Genomic DNA, 17,396 nt, shown 5'->3' with positions numbered 1-17,396 from the left:
TTGAGAAGTGCTGAATAATTTCTTCCCCTTTGGGAGATTTGCAAGGCACGCAGGCCTTAAAGTTTCCGAGCAGTCTTCCTTCTACGAAACATGGTTAAGTCTTGTCAACTGTGTATTTCTCAATCATGTTTGACCTCAAAACTCCCCTTTCCACTAGAAATAGCCTGCCTACTTGTGTTCCATTCATGTACTTTATAGTAATTTGAGCTGGGCTTATTAGAGGTAACTCAATTGTAAATAGACCGATGAAACATTCCTCTTTCTTATTTATTCTGTACGTTTATTTAATGAATCCCTTTTTGTAGAGAGTGTCAAGGTAAATGTGAGCTCATTTTTGATCAGAACACATTCTAAACGAGTGGGGTCGTTTTACTGTATCTGAAATTTTGAATTTCATCTCAGTAGCCCCCAAACCTATAGGTAGTGCTGACCCCAGCCCTTTACTAACAACCCCGTACTAACTGCAAGGCCAGAAGAAGCCCCTCATCATGTGAGGAAGTTAATTGAAAAACAACAGAATTTTACAGAGACAGGGCTGGGTCGGGAGTGGGGTTTCCAGGGCGGGCAGAAGGAGAAGTAGGACTTCTGCAGTTCATTGAAATTTTATTTTCCAAACTCAGCACCCAAGTTTTTCTCCCCCTATTTGCAAGTGAGGACAAGGAGTTTACTGTAGATACGTGGACACAGAACCTGGCCTCTCTGAGCCCTGTTTGGTTTAGACCATAGAGCCCTCCCTCTGGGTTCTAAGCAGGTGGATTCCATGCGAGGGAGGCATCGCAGGCTCCATGGCTTGTGGTGATGTGCCTGCCTTTATTTTCTTTGAAATCAATATCTTCTGTTGGAATGAGCACTCACAGTTGGCAAAGCATCTTTACAGAAATCTCAGTGGATCCTCATAGCCACCTTCTGAAGGACATGGTATAGGCCTTAGTATTAATTCTGTTTTATAGATGAATAAACTACAAATGTAATTGGTTCAAAGTCGCACTGTCACCACCCCTTGGTCCTATAAATCAGTCTGGGCTACATCCATGTTCTTAGTGGCCCAAGAAAGAACATTGCACATGCCAGCTAGCATCAGTCTTCACCATCTGATAGAGAAAGATGTGAATATTAATGGGAAATGCCAGCCGTGATGGCTTCAGGTTGTGTCTGTTGAGTGACTGTGTTGCCACAGGGATATTTAAGGGATGCCCCCCTCTTGGTCTGAGGCCCATCCAGATGTGGTGTTCTTATTGGCCTTATACTTGGCATTGGGGACCTGTATGGCTTTTGGCTTCACCTCCAGCTTTATAGCCTCTTCCCTCCTGTTCTACTAGGTCTGGACTTTCTGTCCTAGACCTTGGATTAGCCACCCTGATGGCATAGGTTAGCCTTCTCTCAGGACCAGGCAAGGTTCAGACCAGCAGGTGGGTGGAGGAACCAGGACTGAAACTCAGATCTTGTGATTGCAAGACTGTTTCTCTTTTACCCTGCTTCATGCAACTGCCTGCTGACTGCCTTGTGACAGACGGCAGCTGCTCCAGCCAGAACCTTCGGGGAGCCCAGTTAAAGAAAGAGATTAAGGCACAGGACAGCAGGTGTTCCGTCCAGACCCCTGCATATCGGCAGGGAAAGGGAGATATCAAGGACTTTGACTAGGGAGGAAATCTATCAGTGATAAGAGGGTTTTGAGGGAAGTGAGCCAGTCTGAGATAATCAGTAAACAAAAGAGCTTTGTCTGGTGTTTCTCTGTTTGCTTCTGCCCCCTAGAGGAGGGAATTCACCATGACGAGTTTGGAATAAAGCAGTGGGATGGAACTGGGCTCCCCTTCCAGGTTCTCTCAGGGTACAGCCCTGTGTTTCATCCTGTGCACAGAACCTGGTACTGAATCCTTGTCTACACCCTCAGAGGCCATGCCTACCGGGCAGTACTGACTCCTTTTCTGCCGCTCTGAGGGTGTTCGAGGACAAGTGAGGTATTTAATAGGTTATTGGCAACCCTCATTTCCTGATAATAGTTATCATAGGATTTTAAGAATATCAGGAGCTTTATTTTTATATCTCTTCATTATTACATGATATATATAACTCATTTTTTTCCACTCTTACCTGTGGGCCAGGCAGATGGAGAAAAGTAGCCTAACTTCAATCTTAGTTAATAGTTATTATCATTCCCTTTTGATGACTTACCTGGTGAATTATTTATCTAATAATGTGTGCAAATCACTCCAAAAAGTAGTAGCTTAAAACAATAATACTAATGTCTTTATATCTCTCACAGTTTTTGTGGATCTGGAATTTAGGAGTGGCTTAGCCAGGCTGTTCTGGCCCTGAGTCTCCTGGGAGATTGTGGTCAGAAATAACCTGGGATCATCTGAAGGCTTGATTAAGATTGGAGGAGCTTCTCAGGTGGCTCACTCCTATGGAGGGGAAGTTGAGGCGAGACCTAAGTTCTTTTTTTTTTTTTAACATTTTTTATTGATTTATAATCATTTTACAATGTTGTGTCAAATTCCAGTGTTTAGCACAATTTTTCAGTCATTCAGAGACCTAAGTTCTTATACACGTGGGTCTCTCCACTGGCACTGGGGACCTTTATGGCATTGGGGAACTATATTGAGAGTTCTCAAGATGTGGCAGCTGGCTTCCCCCACAGTGAACTGTTCCACAGTGATCTAACCTTGGAAGTCATGGAATATCTCTTCTGCCACGTTCCATTCATTAGAAACAAGTTACCAAGTGTGATCCACATTCAAGGGGAGGGGATTACAGTCTGTCTTTTTAAGGGAGGAGTGTCAAAGAGTCATGGACTTACTAGAAACCACCATATCTGGCAGGATGTGGGTCTCCTGAGTGGAAAGTTCTATAAGACTTTATGTGAACGTGTCCAGGCACAGCTCATAGGCCAGGCAAATTAAATGAAGAGCACTCAAGCCAGCTCTTATTTGTCCAGTGGCTGCTTATTCCAGCTTTTTGTTTACCCAAGGCTGTGTTTCTTTTCCAACTTTTTGTCTTTTTCCTGCAAAGAGCCCAGAAGAGAAATTATGATTGCTTACTTTCACTTTTATAGTTTATTACTAAAGTTTGCAAAGACAAGACAGTTGAAATTATTGATTTGAAGCTGTGAGTTTCTGAATTATTTGTGACTATCCATACTTCATATTGTTCCCATTTAGTGTCAAGAATTGAGAATTTGTAGTAAACAGTTACGTGTACCTTCGGTTATTTATCTCCCCATGACCCCTTTGTGTGATGACTGGACTGTATGAGATGGGGCCCCTCTGTTCCTTGTTGGAAGTTATATCCATTCTGACTACTGTCGTGTTGTTTGGTTTGGGGTGAATGCAGCCGTAGACTTCAGGAAGACCAGACCCCAGGGGAGGAAGAGAAGTGGGTACGTAGTCACGGAAACAGATCCAGAGGCATGGCTAATAGTTTGGGTGACAACCTGAATTAGGAGATTCTGGGCTTATGACAGAACAGTTTTTATGCCTCCAAAATGAACTAAGAACTGGAGGCACCCCTCAGACAAGGAACAGAAACTTAATGGTTAGCTCAAAAGGATGTGGAATTCTTGAATGAGGAAGAGAAAGATGTCTGTCTTTGCTATTAGAAAGACGAAATGATCCTGTGTTTACTTCACCAATGAAGGCAGACTGAGCAGATGGGAAAGAAGTGGATTGCGTAGGATTTCTAGGGTTCCAAGGTCATAGAAACTTCTAGAAGATGGAAAAAAGATTTCTTAAAAGGGATAAGGACTAATTTTTATTGCACACCAGGAGCTTTATTTGTATTATCTCATTTAATCCTCACAGCATTCTCATAAGGTAGATTTTATCACTTCCATTTAAAGCTAGGGAGACCCACTTCCTTAAAACCATGCAGCCCGTGGCTATGGTGAGGTCAGCATTAGAAGGCAGGCTTGTCTGACATGAAGTCTGCTTTTTCCACTGACTTGCACTGCTTCTCAAGGCAGTCAATCCAGGATTCCTGGAAACTAGAAGAATCTTAGGAATCACTGTAGAGGGATCTTGGCCAAGGGCTCCCCCTGCTCAGTCAGAAGCTACACTGGGAAGCAGGTCATGAGGAGAACTGGAGAGTCTGGGAATGGTTCCAGCTTAGATCCAGGGACCTCAAATCAGCCCACAGCAAGTGGAGGTGAGGAAACTCATAACCTGAGCCACCTTTTCTGCCACCTATTGGATCTAGGTTTGGATCTGTACTGTGCAAATGCACCCATTTCTGTGAACTTGTGTTATTTCAAGAAAGAGCCCTTTTTTTTTCTTCTTTAACTTTTTTTTTTTTTTTAAATTGAAGTATAGTCAGTTTACAAGAGCCTTTTGAACAATCCCCAACTTTGTTTTGGTTGAGGAGAAAGTTTTTTTTTTTTTCTCTTTGATCATTTAGACTAGAGGTAGGCCCAGTCTGTTCCCGTGGCCAGGTGTGGTGGTGGCCTCAGGCAGGGAAAGTGTTTAGCAGGGGACAGATCATAACTGGGAGCCTGGGTCATGAAAGTCACATAATTCATGTTTCCGGTTAACATATCCCTCCTGCCCTGTTCTCAGGTCCTTCAGCCTCAAAATATGACAGAAAAGCAGACACAGACCATGTTTAGCATTGCTACCCAGTGTCTCTTGAGCTTTTCTTACTCCTGTGTCATCATTCATATTTGTTTGTTTTTCCCAGGCATTCTTCGGGACACCTTCACTTCCCTGGGCTATGAAGTCCAGTCTTTCTTGTATCTGAGTGTGGACGATATCATCAAGGTTCTTCACAAGGTGGCCCGGATGCCCCAGCACCAAGACTATGACAGCTTTGTGTGTGTTCTGGTGAGCAGAGGGGGCTCCCAGAGCGTGTTTGGTGTGGATGAGACTCACTCAGGATTCCCTTTGGATCATATCCGAAGGCTGTTCATGGGAGATGTATGCCCCTCTCTCTTAGGGAAGCCAAAGATCTTTTTTATTCAGAACTATGTGGTGTCAGAGGGTCAGCTGGAGGACAGCAGCTTCCTGGAGGTGGATGGGCCATCAGTGAAAGACGTAGAATCCAAGGCCAGGCAGCCTGGGGCCTGCACCATTCACCGAGAAGCTGACTTCTTCTGGAGCCTGTGCAAAGCGGACGTGTCCCTGCTCAAACGGCCCTCCAGCTCCTCGTCACTGTACCTGCAGTGCCTCTGTGAGAAACTGGGGAGAGAAAGGTGAGCACCTGGGTGGTGGCAGGTCCTCGAACCCTGCGGTGGCGGGTCCTTGCGCCTGTTGTTTGTTCTCTGCTACTGAGATGGAGGTACCACCGTGCCACGTTTGATGCCCTTCTCTTCAGGGAGGAAGAGGGATTTTTCAGTCCCTGTTGGGGTTGCCTTAGGAGTATGATACAGACCCCGGCACGGCTTATGAATGCTTTGTGCTTCAGAAGGTCACTTATTAGTCAGCTTGTGGTTTGGATAGTTTTCTTCAAAATTAAGAAATGTTTAATTAATTATTTTTTTCTTATTACAAAAGCAGTACATATTCCTTACTGGAAAAAAAAAAAAAACACCATGAAATACAGATGCTGAAAGCAGAAAATAACAAGCAGTTATAATCCTGCTAATTGAAACCAACTGCTGTTAACCAAATCTCAGTATATTGCCTTCCAGATCTTTTTTGGAGGCCCATACAATCATATATAAGTATGCTTTTTAAGCCAAGGTGGAATGACTGTCTACTATTACTTTATAACCTGCTTTTAGTTTGTGTACCAGTAGATCACATATGTTTTTACAGGTCAGTAGTCACATTTCTACAGCATCACTTTAATGTCTGCAGAGTAGTTCCTAATACGGATATCGCATAATTGACTTGGCCAGTCTTCAGTCGTTGGGCAGTGTTTTGCTTTCACAGAAAAGAAAGTGTTCAACATCTTTGAAACTCAGCATTTGGGCTTATTCTTAATTGTCTTCTTGAAGGGAAAATTCCCAGAATTAGAATGACTGTTTCAAGAGACAAGCATTTTTAAAGCCTTTGATACATCTTATCAGATTGTCCTCTAGGACCCTTATACCAGCTTTGTATGAGAGTGTCTGCATCCCTGAATTCACACTGATACTGAGTGCCCTTTTATTTCCCCAAGTCTTGACAGTTTTGTAGGTGAAAAGTGGTACCTGACTATTCACGTCTGCAAATCTTTGTTTTTGACATTTCTGATGTTTATTGGCAAGAATACTTTTCTAAAGGAAACACTGGTGACCTGGTTTCCATTTAAGCCTCACTGTACCTCAAATGTAAGATCAGCAGTCCTTTTTCAGCCACCCCCTAATTACAACTGAGACTGTTTCTGAGTCACCCGGGAAATGCATTCTGTTGCAGCTTTGGGGACTCCAGTAATAAATCTCAGGGCCTGGGACCCCCAGCCTCCTCAGTGATGGCTCAGCAGTAAGGGGAGGGCTAGAGCAGGAGCGACTCAGCCTTCCGAGGGAGAGACGCCATGGGCCAGCGGTACTATTGGCCTTTTATGTCCATCTTGCATTTACATAGACCATCCAGGTGGCTTATCGTTTTGTTAGTGTGTACCCAGAATAAAACTCAGTTGCCCCTTGCAGGAAAGGACTGTGGTCATTGGGCCAGAGCGCTGCAAACCTGTTTGGATCACTTGCTAAGAGGGTCGTAGAGTTTTTAAGAAAGGAACAGTTTCAAAGCACTTTCATGTCTATTGGCTGATTTCACCCTAATGATATTCTGTCTCTTTGTTGATATTTGCATGACATTAATTTTTGCCTTTCTCGTTCCCTCCAGAAAATGCTCACTCCTGGAACTCCACATAGAACTCAACAGCAAGGTGTATGATTGGAACAGCAGAGTGTCTGCTAAGAAGAGGTACTACGTCTGGCTGCAGCACACCCTGAGAAAGAAACTCATCCTGTCTTGCACATGAGAAGCCAAAGGCCCTCCTTAGCCCTGCAGTCTCCATCACTAGCCAGGCAGTAGTTTGCAAGTAGGTGTGTGTATACACGTAGGTGAGGTGAGGTCCTAGGTGGTGCTGAAATGACCCTCTCTGAGGAATGCTGGATGGGAGAGGGTGTCTGAAGCATGGCTTCTGAAGTGAAGGTGTTGGCCTGTACTGCTGACATAGCTCTCCAGGTCAGCGTTTTTTGGGAAGGAAACAGCTTTGAAATTTTAAAAACCAGGTACTGGTTGAATTGGGCATCTCAGGATTGCATTTTGCTTTTCATCGTCACCACCAAGTAAAGCCACAGAAATAAGCACTTAGGGTAGCGGCGCTGGAGGCTGTGTTCCGCAGGCGCTGAGGAGACGTGAGGAGGAGCGCGACCCCTGGCTGCGGCCGCCCCTGGTCTCTGCTGTCACCCAGGTTCTCCGAGCCTCGGGTGGGACCCGGCCAGCCGAGGCGCCGCGCTGCTGCCCGGACCGGTTCTCCCGGCAGCTCCCGGCGCCCAGGACCCTCTCCGGCCGCTCACCCGCAGCCCGCCGTCCGCGCAAGTCCCCGGAGCCAGGCCTAGGGCGGGCGGTGGCTCGGCGTGGCCGGGCTGGGCTCGGTGGCGTCCCCGTGGCCGCGGCCGGCTGGCGGGACGGCTCTGGCCAAGAGAAGCACCGGCTCGTGGTGGTCAGCGGGGGCGGCGTGGGCAAGTCGGCGCTCACCATCCAGTTCATCCAGTCCTATTTTGTAACGGATTATGATCCAACCATTGAGGACTCCTACACAAAGCAGTACGTGATTGATGACCGGGCAGCCCGGCTAGATATTCTAAATACAGCAGGACAAAAGGAGTTTGGAGTTATGAGAGAACAGTATATGAGAACTGGAGAAGGTTTCCTGTTGGTCTTTTCAGTCACAGATAGAGGCAGTTTTGAAGAACTCTGTAAGTTTCAAAGACAGATTCTCAGAGTAAAGGATCGTGATGAGTTTCCAATGACTTTAATTGGTAATAATGCAGATCTGGATCATCAAAGATGGGTAACACAGGAAGAAGGACAGCAGTTAGCATGACAGCTTAAGGTAACATACATGGAGGCATCAGCAAAGATTAGGATGAATGTAGATCAAGCTTTCCATGAACTTGTCCGGGTTATAAGGAAATTTCAAGACCAGGAATGTCCTCCTTCACCAGAACCAACACGGAAAGAAAAAGACAAGAAAGGCTGCCATTGTGTCATTTTCTAAGAATCCTTTGAATTTTAGCTACCAACTGCCAGGAAAAGCCCTCGACTTCTCCTCTCCTTAACGGTTTATGTCATGCTGGTACCTTTCTAGCCTTAGACAAATGATTGCCATGGTAGCCTTAGACCAAGAAGCTGGTTAATCCTTTCCCTGAAGCTCATCCTATGGTCATTTCAAGACAGATTTAAAGGAAACACGAAGGCTGCTTCAAAGATACATGATTCCTTTAAAAAATATATCTATATACACAGACACATTCTTTTTTAAGGGCTTTCTTTTATTAGGGATGAATCAGTTTTGGAACCTAAGCTGTTCGCCAAGTTGGAGTCAGATGTTCCCTACTGGATTTTGGCTGTTCTAGCAAGTAGTCAGTGATAAACCTTTTAATTGACAATTACTATAACTATGGATGGCTTCTGTTTTTAATTCTGTGGATTGTGTTTAAACAATTCAAAAATATGTTCCTAATTTTGAGATACTGAGTGGTATTGCACAGTTGTCACTTTACTGAACATGTACAACAGTCCCATGAAGTCTACAAGGCTTACCCTTGTATAGCTTCCGGTGCTAGAATTAAAATTGATCTGTTATCACAAAAAAAAAAAAAAAGGCATTTAGAATGCTTATAGTCATGAAGTTAATAAGCCTCTAGGTATCCATACCCCAGGTGAAAAAGTAAAATCAAAAGACAGAACAGTGAAAAGAGAACATAGCAGAAATGGATGCCATGCACATATCAACAAGGAGATAGATTATCATTAGGGTGAAATCAGCCAATAGATATGAAAGTGCTTTAAAACTGCTCCTTTCTAATGCTCTGTGAGCTGCTTAGCAAGTGATCCAAACAGGTTTGCAGCACTCTGGGTCAAACACTTCCCTTACCTCAGAACTGTTCGGCGGATGAGCTGAAAGAACCTCTATGATCATACCCAATGAGAGTTTTTGTGACTGGTGATGCCATGTGAATACAGCTTATTCATATTATTACAGCACACTATGGAGTCCACAATTTTGAAAAGATTGAATCAAGCCTTGAAAATTGGTAGGATTTTGGCACGTTGAGGTGGAGATGAGAATGTGTTGCAGGAGAAGAAAAATGAATCAAATAAAGAGAGATCAGGGAAATGCAAGGAATGTTTTAGAAACCTTGAGTGTAACTTTTAGCTGGCATAGGGTGAGTGTGAGCACTGGTGAGTGATAAGCCAGCAGGTGGCAGTGGTTGGAGTGCTGCCCTAAACCCCGTATTTGTCTTTTAGTCAGCTCTTACGTAAATTCTTTTGTAAGTTATTTTTCTGACTTTATTATTTATTTATTTATTTATTAACTTTTTGAGTTTGGAATGACTCAGCTGATAGTTTTTATTCAGAATTTCTCATGCAGTTTCAGTCCTTTCAAGACCCAGGTTTTTGTGTCATCTCAAAGGCTTCCTAACTGTTATGCTTGGGCTGGGAAGTCTTGAGCAGCTGGGAGCTGGAACAGTGGATGTTCCTCAGGTGTCTGCCTCTTCTTTGTGTGTTTGCTTCAGCACAGCAGTTTCAGGGAAGATTTTTCTCACTTTAATAGCAGAATTAACAATGACTTCTTTGTCACTTTTGTATAGATTACTAAATGTCTATCTAATTCTTTTTCATTGAGTATAGGTTTTAAATGAAACATTTTAGGCATCCTAAAAGAGAATTACATTAGGTAACAATATAATGAATACTCATGCACCCATAGCTCAGTGTAAATAAAATTGTTTGTTCTAGCTCTGGGGAAAATTTGAGTATTTTGACAGGGGTTGCATTGGATCTGTAGATTGCTTTGGGTACTCTGGCCATTTTGATAATGTTGATTCTTCCAATCCAAGAGCACAAGATATCTTTCCATTTCTTTGTATCGTCTTCAATATTCACAGTTTTTGGAGTATAGGTAACCTTCTTGGTTAAGTTTATTTCTAGGTATTTTGTTGTTTTTGATGCAATGGAAATGTTTATGCCAATTATAAAACTCTGGTTTTTGAAGTGAAAAGAAAAACAAAAGTGAATGAAGGGCTGCAAATGGCAAAATATCCTTCTTTCTTATGGGTGACTTGTACTCTCTCTCTCTCTCTATATATATATAGTATCTTCTTTACTCATTCATCTATTGATGTGCATTTGGGATGCTTCCATATCTGGGCAATTATAAAGGATGTTATTGTTAATAGCAAGGTATATGTATCTTTTTGAATTAATTCTTATTCTGTGCTTGCCTTTATTCCTTTAATAACCTTGTAAGTTTAAAAACCCAAGCTGTATACGTTCTTAGAAACAATGAACAGAACATATATGTAAATTTAAAAAGTATATTGTGTATATGTATTTACATATAATATATTTATATGCAGTCAAATTGTAAGAATTCTACTTAATAAAACTGAAAAGTTAAAAATAAAAAATCAAAGGAGAAATAACAAGAGTGTTCTAAAATCTATCTGAAGACTCTGAAGATATTACTTTAAGTAATAATCCTAAATGTAAAAGAGATAAATGCATTAAAATATTTCAAACTTTATAATAGCCCCAAAGTGAGAATTAGTCAAGTGTTCAGTAATAGGGGCATGGTTATGATGAGATGTTCACTGGTTGGAATTTTATGTAACCAGTAAAGTTCTATATGCAAATAGTAAAAGCTTATATAAGCTGTTCTTAGCTCATTATGTGAATTATCTCATTTAATCCTCAAAATAGCTCTATGAGATAGGTGTTACTGTCCTCATGATTATTTCTTCCCATTTATAGATGTGAAAAGTGAGCAAAGTGGTGTTAAGTAGCTTACCTGTGGTCACCCTACCCTAGAATATAAACTCAAGCCATAAAGAAAGCCTTTTTTTTTCAAAAATTAAAATAAAATTTTTATTGAAGTTTAGTCAGTTTACAATGTTGTGTCAATTTCTGGTGTACAGCATAATATTTCAGTCACACATATACATACATATATTCCTTTTCAGATTCTTTTTCATTATGGGTTACTAGAAGATACTGAATATAGTTCCCTGTGCTATACAGAAGAAACTCATTTATTTATTTTATGTATAGTAGTTTGTATCTGCAAATCTTGAACTCCCAATGTATCTCTTCCCAACCCTTTCCCACACCCCTTACCCAACTATAAGTTTGTTTTCTATGTCTGTGGGTCTGTTTCTGTTTTGTAAATAAGTTCATTTGTGTTTTTTTTTTTTAAGATTCCACATATGAGTGATATCATATGGTATTTTTCTGAGAACCTTTGTTTTTACAGTAAATATGCTTAAAGCAAAAGCAAACAAAAAGTCTCTCTCACAGGGAAATAAAAGACCAGAAAGAAATATTCCAAAAGTGGTGTATGGATGACAGAACCATGGCTGACATGTTTTCCAAATTCTCACCTATATATCTATATAATTGAGAATGTTGGTTTCTATAGTAAAGCCTAGCTAATTATTTCAACTTTCAACTAGTTGGTTCTCCACTGATAAAGAAACAGCCCTCTCCTATACTTCTTCATCTCATCTCTAGCCTTTCTTTTCAGTAGCAGGACCGTGGTCTCGGGGCTGCTTTTCTGGGCCACTTTGGGAGGACCGACTTGTCCACCCTAGGTCTACTGTAATCCCCAGTCCCTTCCAACCTCTTCCATGAACAGGCCATGGGAGGAGTCACTTGCCACCTTCTTTTGTCTGCAGTATTTGAAATGGGAATCTCTTCTCCCAGATTCTAGGAGCAAGTTTTCAGGATTAAGCATGTTACTTAACGCCACTAAGAGGTCACAATTTGAAGTTGGCCTTGGCAGTTTGATGTGCGGCAGATCCTGCTGCTGTCCCCAAATATCCATCCCCTTTTTTCTTAGTAATTGAAGTCTTGATTTGGAACTGGGCACAAAGCCTCACAAAATACAGTCTGGTTGTCCAAGACTCAATTTATAGCAAGATGGTGATCATGTGTCTAAGTCCTGGAGAATAAGATGTAAACATCATTATCATTTGGCAGCTGCTGAGAACTTTACTTAAAAGGTAGCTGTTTTTTGACCTTTGCTTCTTTGTCCCTGTATCTCACTGACTGAAATACGCATATGATGGCTGGAGCTCTAGTTGCCATCCTGAACTGTGAGGATAAGGGCCATATTGTGGAGATAACCAGGTGGTGAAAAAGAAGGAGCCTTCTTGCGGGAGGGCACTAAGGAGCAAAGTCACCAGCCCTAGATTGCCTACCTCTGGACTCACATGTAAAAGAAAAAATATGGAGTTTGTTTTTCTTTTATAGACTGAGTGGTACATTGTTATTTGATTAAAATGCTTTGACTGTTTATGCATACTGTAAGTTTAAATTAATTAGTCTAGATGATTATTTTAATTTTCTAGTGATTGTTTAAATATGTATGTATTGTTAAAAATGTCTTGTTAAAATCTGAGCTGACCTGAGTGTTTAACATGTATGATGCTCTCATTTATCTCCTTTATTTTTTATTAAAAAGTTTTTTAAATACACCTTCATTGTGGTATGGTTCCTATACAGTAAACTACACATATTTCAGATGTACATGTTGATGAATTTTGATAGATGTATACACCCATGAAACCACCACCACAATCAAGACAGCTAACATTCCCAATCACTCCCCAAGAGGTGCAATTTTCGAATTCCCGATTTATTCCTTCGCACCCCCTTAAAGCCCTGGTAACTCCTTTTATTAATTTTTTTTTTGTGATTGCTGTTGGAGAGCTGGAGATGCTTCATTAAGACATTGGTAGGATTTGGACACTATCCTCTTAAGAGATGTAATACACAAGGAAGAGTTCTAACCAAATCATTCAGTATAGTCTGGCTTTTGGACCTGGTTCACAGTGAATAAGAGTTTGAAAGCTGCATACACAAAATTGAGTATAAAGAAGACTCATTAACTCTGCACTTATTTTTAGGATAGCTAAAGACAATGACTTCAAAGGACCCACTGGTTGTAAATCCACGAGTTCTTGTTTCCCTTCTTGCCTGCAGCAGCCCCAGAGATAGAAATGTAGAACTCAATCAAGGTTATTTAGGTGACCCTCTATTTTAGGTGGAGGGGGAGTCACCTAAAAAGTAGATTAGGGGCAAACAAGTATTGTATATATGCATCTCATAGCCCTAGGCATTGCGGCCAAAAATGGAAACAATTCAAATGTCCATCAACAGATGAATGGATAAACCAAACATGGTATATATAATGTAATGTTATTCATCTATCAGAAGGTGCAGATGAACCTTGAAAACGATATGCTAAGTGAAAGAAGTCGGAGACAAAAGGTCACACATTGTATGATAGCATGTATATGAAATACCCAGAATAGGTAAATCCAAGAGACGTACAGCAGATTAGTGATTGTCAGGGGTAGGGTGAGGGGAATAGGGAGAGTCTGCTTAACGGGGATAACGTCTCCTCTGAGGTTCTTGAAATGTTTTGGAACTAGATAGAAGTAATGGTTGCACAGCATTTAAATGTACTAAGCGTAACTGAATTGTACAATTTCAAATAGTATGTTTTATTTGGATTTCACCTCAATTTTAAAAAAAGCGGGAAGAAAGAGAAGATTAAAATCAATCATTTGTTAATCATTCCACAAACACTTGTCCCCAATTTTTTCTTCTTTTTTTAATAGACATGATTTGTTAGAACTTTAGATTTATAGAAAATTTGTGCAGAAAGAACAGAATTTCCATATACTCCCCCATGCCCCACGATTCCCCTATTATTAACAGCTTACATTAACGTGGTACATCTGTTACAACTGATGAACAATATTGATACATTATTATTAAATTAAAGTCCACTAGGGTTTATATTAGGGTTCACTTTGTTGTACAGTTTCATGGGTTTTGACAAATGCATAATGTCATGTATGCACCATTACCATATCATACAGAATAGTTTCACTGCCCCAAAAACACTTTGTGCTCCACTTATTTATCCTTCTCTCCCTCTAAGCCCCTGGCAACTGCTGATCTTTTCACTTTTTCTATAGATTTGCCTTTTCCAGAATGCCATACAGTATATAGCCTTTTCAGACTGACTTCTTTTACTTAGTAATATGCATTTAAAATTCCTCCATGTCTTTTTGTAGCTTGATAACTCAATTTCTTTTTATTGCTGAATAAAACTTCATTGTATAGATATACCAGAGATTGTTCATTCACCTGTTGAAGGACATCTTGGTTGCTTCCAAGTTTTGGCATTATGAACAAAGCTGCTATAAACATTTGTGTGCTGATTTTGTGTAGACATAAGTGTTCGACTCATTTGGGTAAATACCTGGGAGAACAATTGCTAAATTGTATGGCAAGACTATGTTTAACTTTGGAAAAAACTGAAAGACTATTTTCCTAAGTGGCCATTCAATTTTGCAGAATTCCTGTTACTCTGCATTCTTGCCAGAATTTGATGGTTGTTAGTGCTTTGTATTTGTAATTTTTGTAGATGTGTAGTGATATGATACATTGTTGTTTTAATGTGCAATTATTTAATGACATATGATGATGAGCACCCTTTATATCCTTATTTGGCACCCAGATATCTTTATTTTTTTAATTGAAGTATAGTCCATTTACAATGTTGTGTCAATTTCCACTGCACAGCATGTTTCTGTTTTATATATATATGTACATATATATATATATGTACATATATGTACATATATATATATATTCCTTTTCATATTCTTTTTCATTACAGACCATTACGAGGTATTGAATGCAGTTGCCTATGCTAAACAGAAATTTGCTGTTTATCTGGTTTTGTGATCTGGTTTTGTATTTCTGATGTAAGAGATATTCTGTCAAAGTTCAGTAGGTATTCTGTTTGATTTGTTCCATACGTAGGTATAGTTTTTGCTGTATTCGTGGGAGAGTGAGCTAGGTGTCCTTCTGCTCTGCCATCTTGGCTTAGCCCTCGGATATCTTTTTTGTTGAGATACATGTTCATACTTTTTGCTCATTTTAAAAATAATTGTATTTTAATTATTTTTTACTGAAATATAGTTGATATACAATACTTTGTTAGTTTCAGGTGTGCTACATAGTGATTTGACATTTACATATATTATGAAATGGACACTATGATAAATCTGGTAACCATCTGTCCCCATACAATGTTATTACCATATTATTGACCATATTTCTTATGCTGTATATTACATCCCTATGTCTTATTTATTTTATAGCTGGAGGTTTGTATCTCTTAAACCCTTTTGCCCATTTGCAAATTGAGTTGTTTTCTCTTCTTCTTTTTTTTTTTTTAAGTGAAAATAAGTTTATTCAGGGAGATACACACTCCATAGACAGAGTGTGGGCCATCTCAAAGGCGAGAGATGGCCCCAGAGCATGGGGTCATCTAGGAAAGTGAGATGTGCCTAAATTGAGTTTTCTTACTATTGTGTTTTAAGAGTTCTTTGTATATTTTGGATGCAAGCCTTTTACCAGATATTTGTTTTACAAATATTTTCTCCCAGTCTATGGTTTGTCTTTTCATTTTCTTAATAGTGTCTTTCACAGAGCAGAAGTTTTTAATTTTATTGAAGTCCAACTTATCAGATTTTTTCCATGAACTGTGCTTTTCATATTATATCTAACAAATCATCAGCAAACCTAAGGTTACCTAGTTTTCTTCGATGTTATCTTCTAGAAGTTGTAGAGTTTTGCATTTTGCATTTAAATCTATGATCCAATTTGAATTAATTTTTTGTCAAAAGTGTAAGGTCTGTGTCTGTATTAATTTTTTTTGCATGTCCAGTTGTTCCAGCACCATTTATTGAAAACACTTCCTCTTCGAATTGCCTTCATTCCTTTGTCAAAAATTGGTTGATTATATTTGTGTGGCTCTGTTTCTGGGCTTTCTATTGTGTTCCATTGATCTATTTGTCTACTGTAATATGACCACTATAGTTCTGTATTAAGTCTTGCTGCACCCAGTGTTGGAATTTTGAATACACACGACTGTATTCTTTGTTTCATTTTATACAGAGCCCATATTATTGTAACTTTAAAATATTAAATAAAAATTACTTATTATTAAAAAGGTCCAATATCTGCTAATATATATAAATACAATGTATTTATTTTAAACATAAATGGCAAAATATTTTAACACTGTTCTCTCTCTTTTCCTTCATGTGGTCATGTCTATAACTGTACGTTTCTGACTGAGATTTAAGTCATTCACAGTTTTTCACTGTGATACAAGAAACATCTTTTCTTACTGATTTGATAAGGACTTTCTGCTCCAGACCTAGGATTCCCATCCAATTTCATTGTTCTTTTTCAATATTATTTTGGCTGTCCTGAGTCCCTTACATTTCCATGACTTTTAGGATCAGCTTGTTGATTTCCATAAAAAGGGCAGCAAGGATTTTGATAGTGATTTCACTGAACATAAAGATCAGTTTGGGGAATCTTGCCATCTTAACTGGACTCCCTCTTTGCATATGTTGATATCAGTGATATTTCACGTCACTTGACTCATTGTAGAATTTTACAGACATGGCTAAGTCTTACGCTGCCATTTTGAAAAATTATTGAATCAAAGGCTAAATCAAAGGCAGCTTTCTCTCTATTTTTTGTCCTAGAGACAACAAACTATCCTCTAAAGGAAAGACCTTTCCACTTCTTTTGATTCCTTTTCTGGGAGGCAGCATTAAAAATACTTTACTCCTTTAACCACATCCACCTAGTTCCCTTGCCAGCCTAACGCTAGTTTGTTGAACTCTTTTAGGAAATATCACCATCTTGTGGAACTTTGAAGTTTTGTCACCCCAGAATTACCTGGCTTCTTGCCTCAAACAGTTAGATAAGAAAGTGGGATGGAAGGCCTTTGGGGTTTATAGATTGGGGAAGAGGTGAATTTAAAGATATGGGTTCACCCTAAGGAAATAATTATAAATATGTTCAAAAATTTATTTATAAGGCTCTTCAATGCAGCATTATTCACAATAGCAAAAAACTGGAAATGAATTAGATGTCCAGCAACTATAAATTGGTTAAATAAACGTGGTATATTCACGGAAGAGAATTGTCATCTAGCCACTAAACATCAAGTTGTCAAAGACTATTTAATGATATGAAAGAAAGATAGATGTGTTGTTAAGTGAAAATAGCAAGTTGTAATCTTAATCCAATTTTTGAAAAATAATTGCACACAGAAAAGTGAAAGGATATACACTAAAATTGTTTTAACTGAGATATAATTGGCATATAACATTGTGTAAGTTTAAGGTGTACAACATACTGATTTGATGAAAT

At 39.7% G+C, this 17,396-nt stretch overlaps 1 protein-coding gene and 1 pseudogene across 15 annotated transcripts in view; both read left to right on the top strand.

Annotated features, from left to right (window-relative positions):
- CFLAR (CASP8 and FADD like apoptosis regulator) overlaps window positions 1-12,616 on the top strand; it is a 47,897-nt gene extending 35,281 nt beyond the window's left edge. For all 15 annotated transcript variants that reach the window (XM_064485113.1, XM_031452007.2, XM_031452017.2 and 12 more), the window contains 2 exons: window positions 4,669-5,179; window positions 6,753-12,616. In XM_064485113.1, coding sequence (XP_064341183.1) covers window positions 4,669-5,179; window positions 6,753-6,891 — 650 coding nt within the window. In that variant the 3' untranslated portion in view covers window positions 6,892-12,616. The remainder of the gene's footprint in view (window positions 1-4,668; window positions 5,180-6,752) is intronic.
- On the top strand, window positions 7,753-12,616 carry LOC135321153 (ras-related protein R-Ras2-like; annotated as a pseudogene).
- Window positions 12,617-17,396: the final 4,780 nt, after the last annotated feature.

The sequence above is a fragment of the Camelus dromedarius genome, chromosome 4, assembly GCF_036321535.1.
Source record: "Camelus dromedarius isolate mCamDro1 chromosome 4, mCamDro1.pat, whole genome shotgun sequence".
Taxonomy (NCBI): domain Eukaryota; kingdom Metazoa; phylum Chordata; class Mammalia; order Artiodactyla; family Camelidae; genus Camelus; species Camelus dromedarius.
Note: the sequence above shows the minus strand (reverse complement) of the source record. Positions and strands in the feature narration are given on the sequence as shown.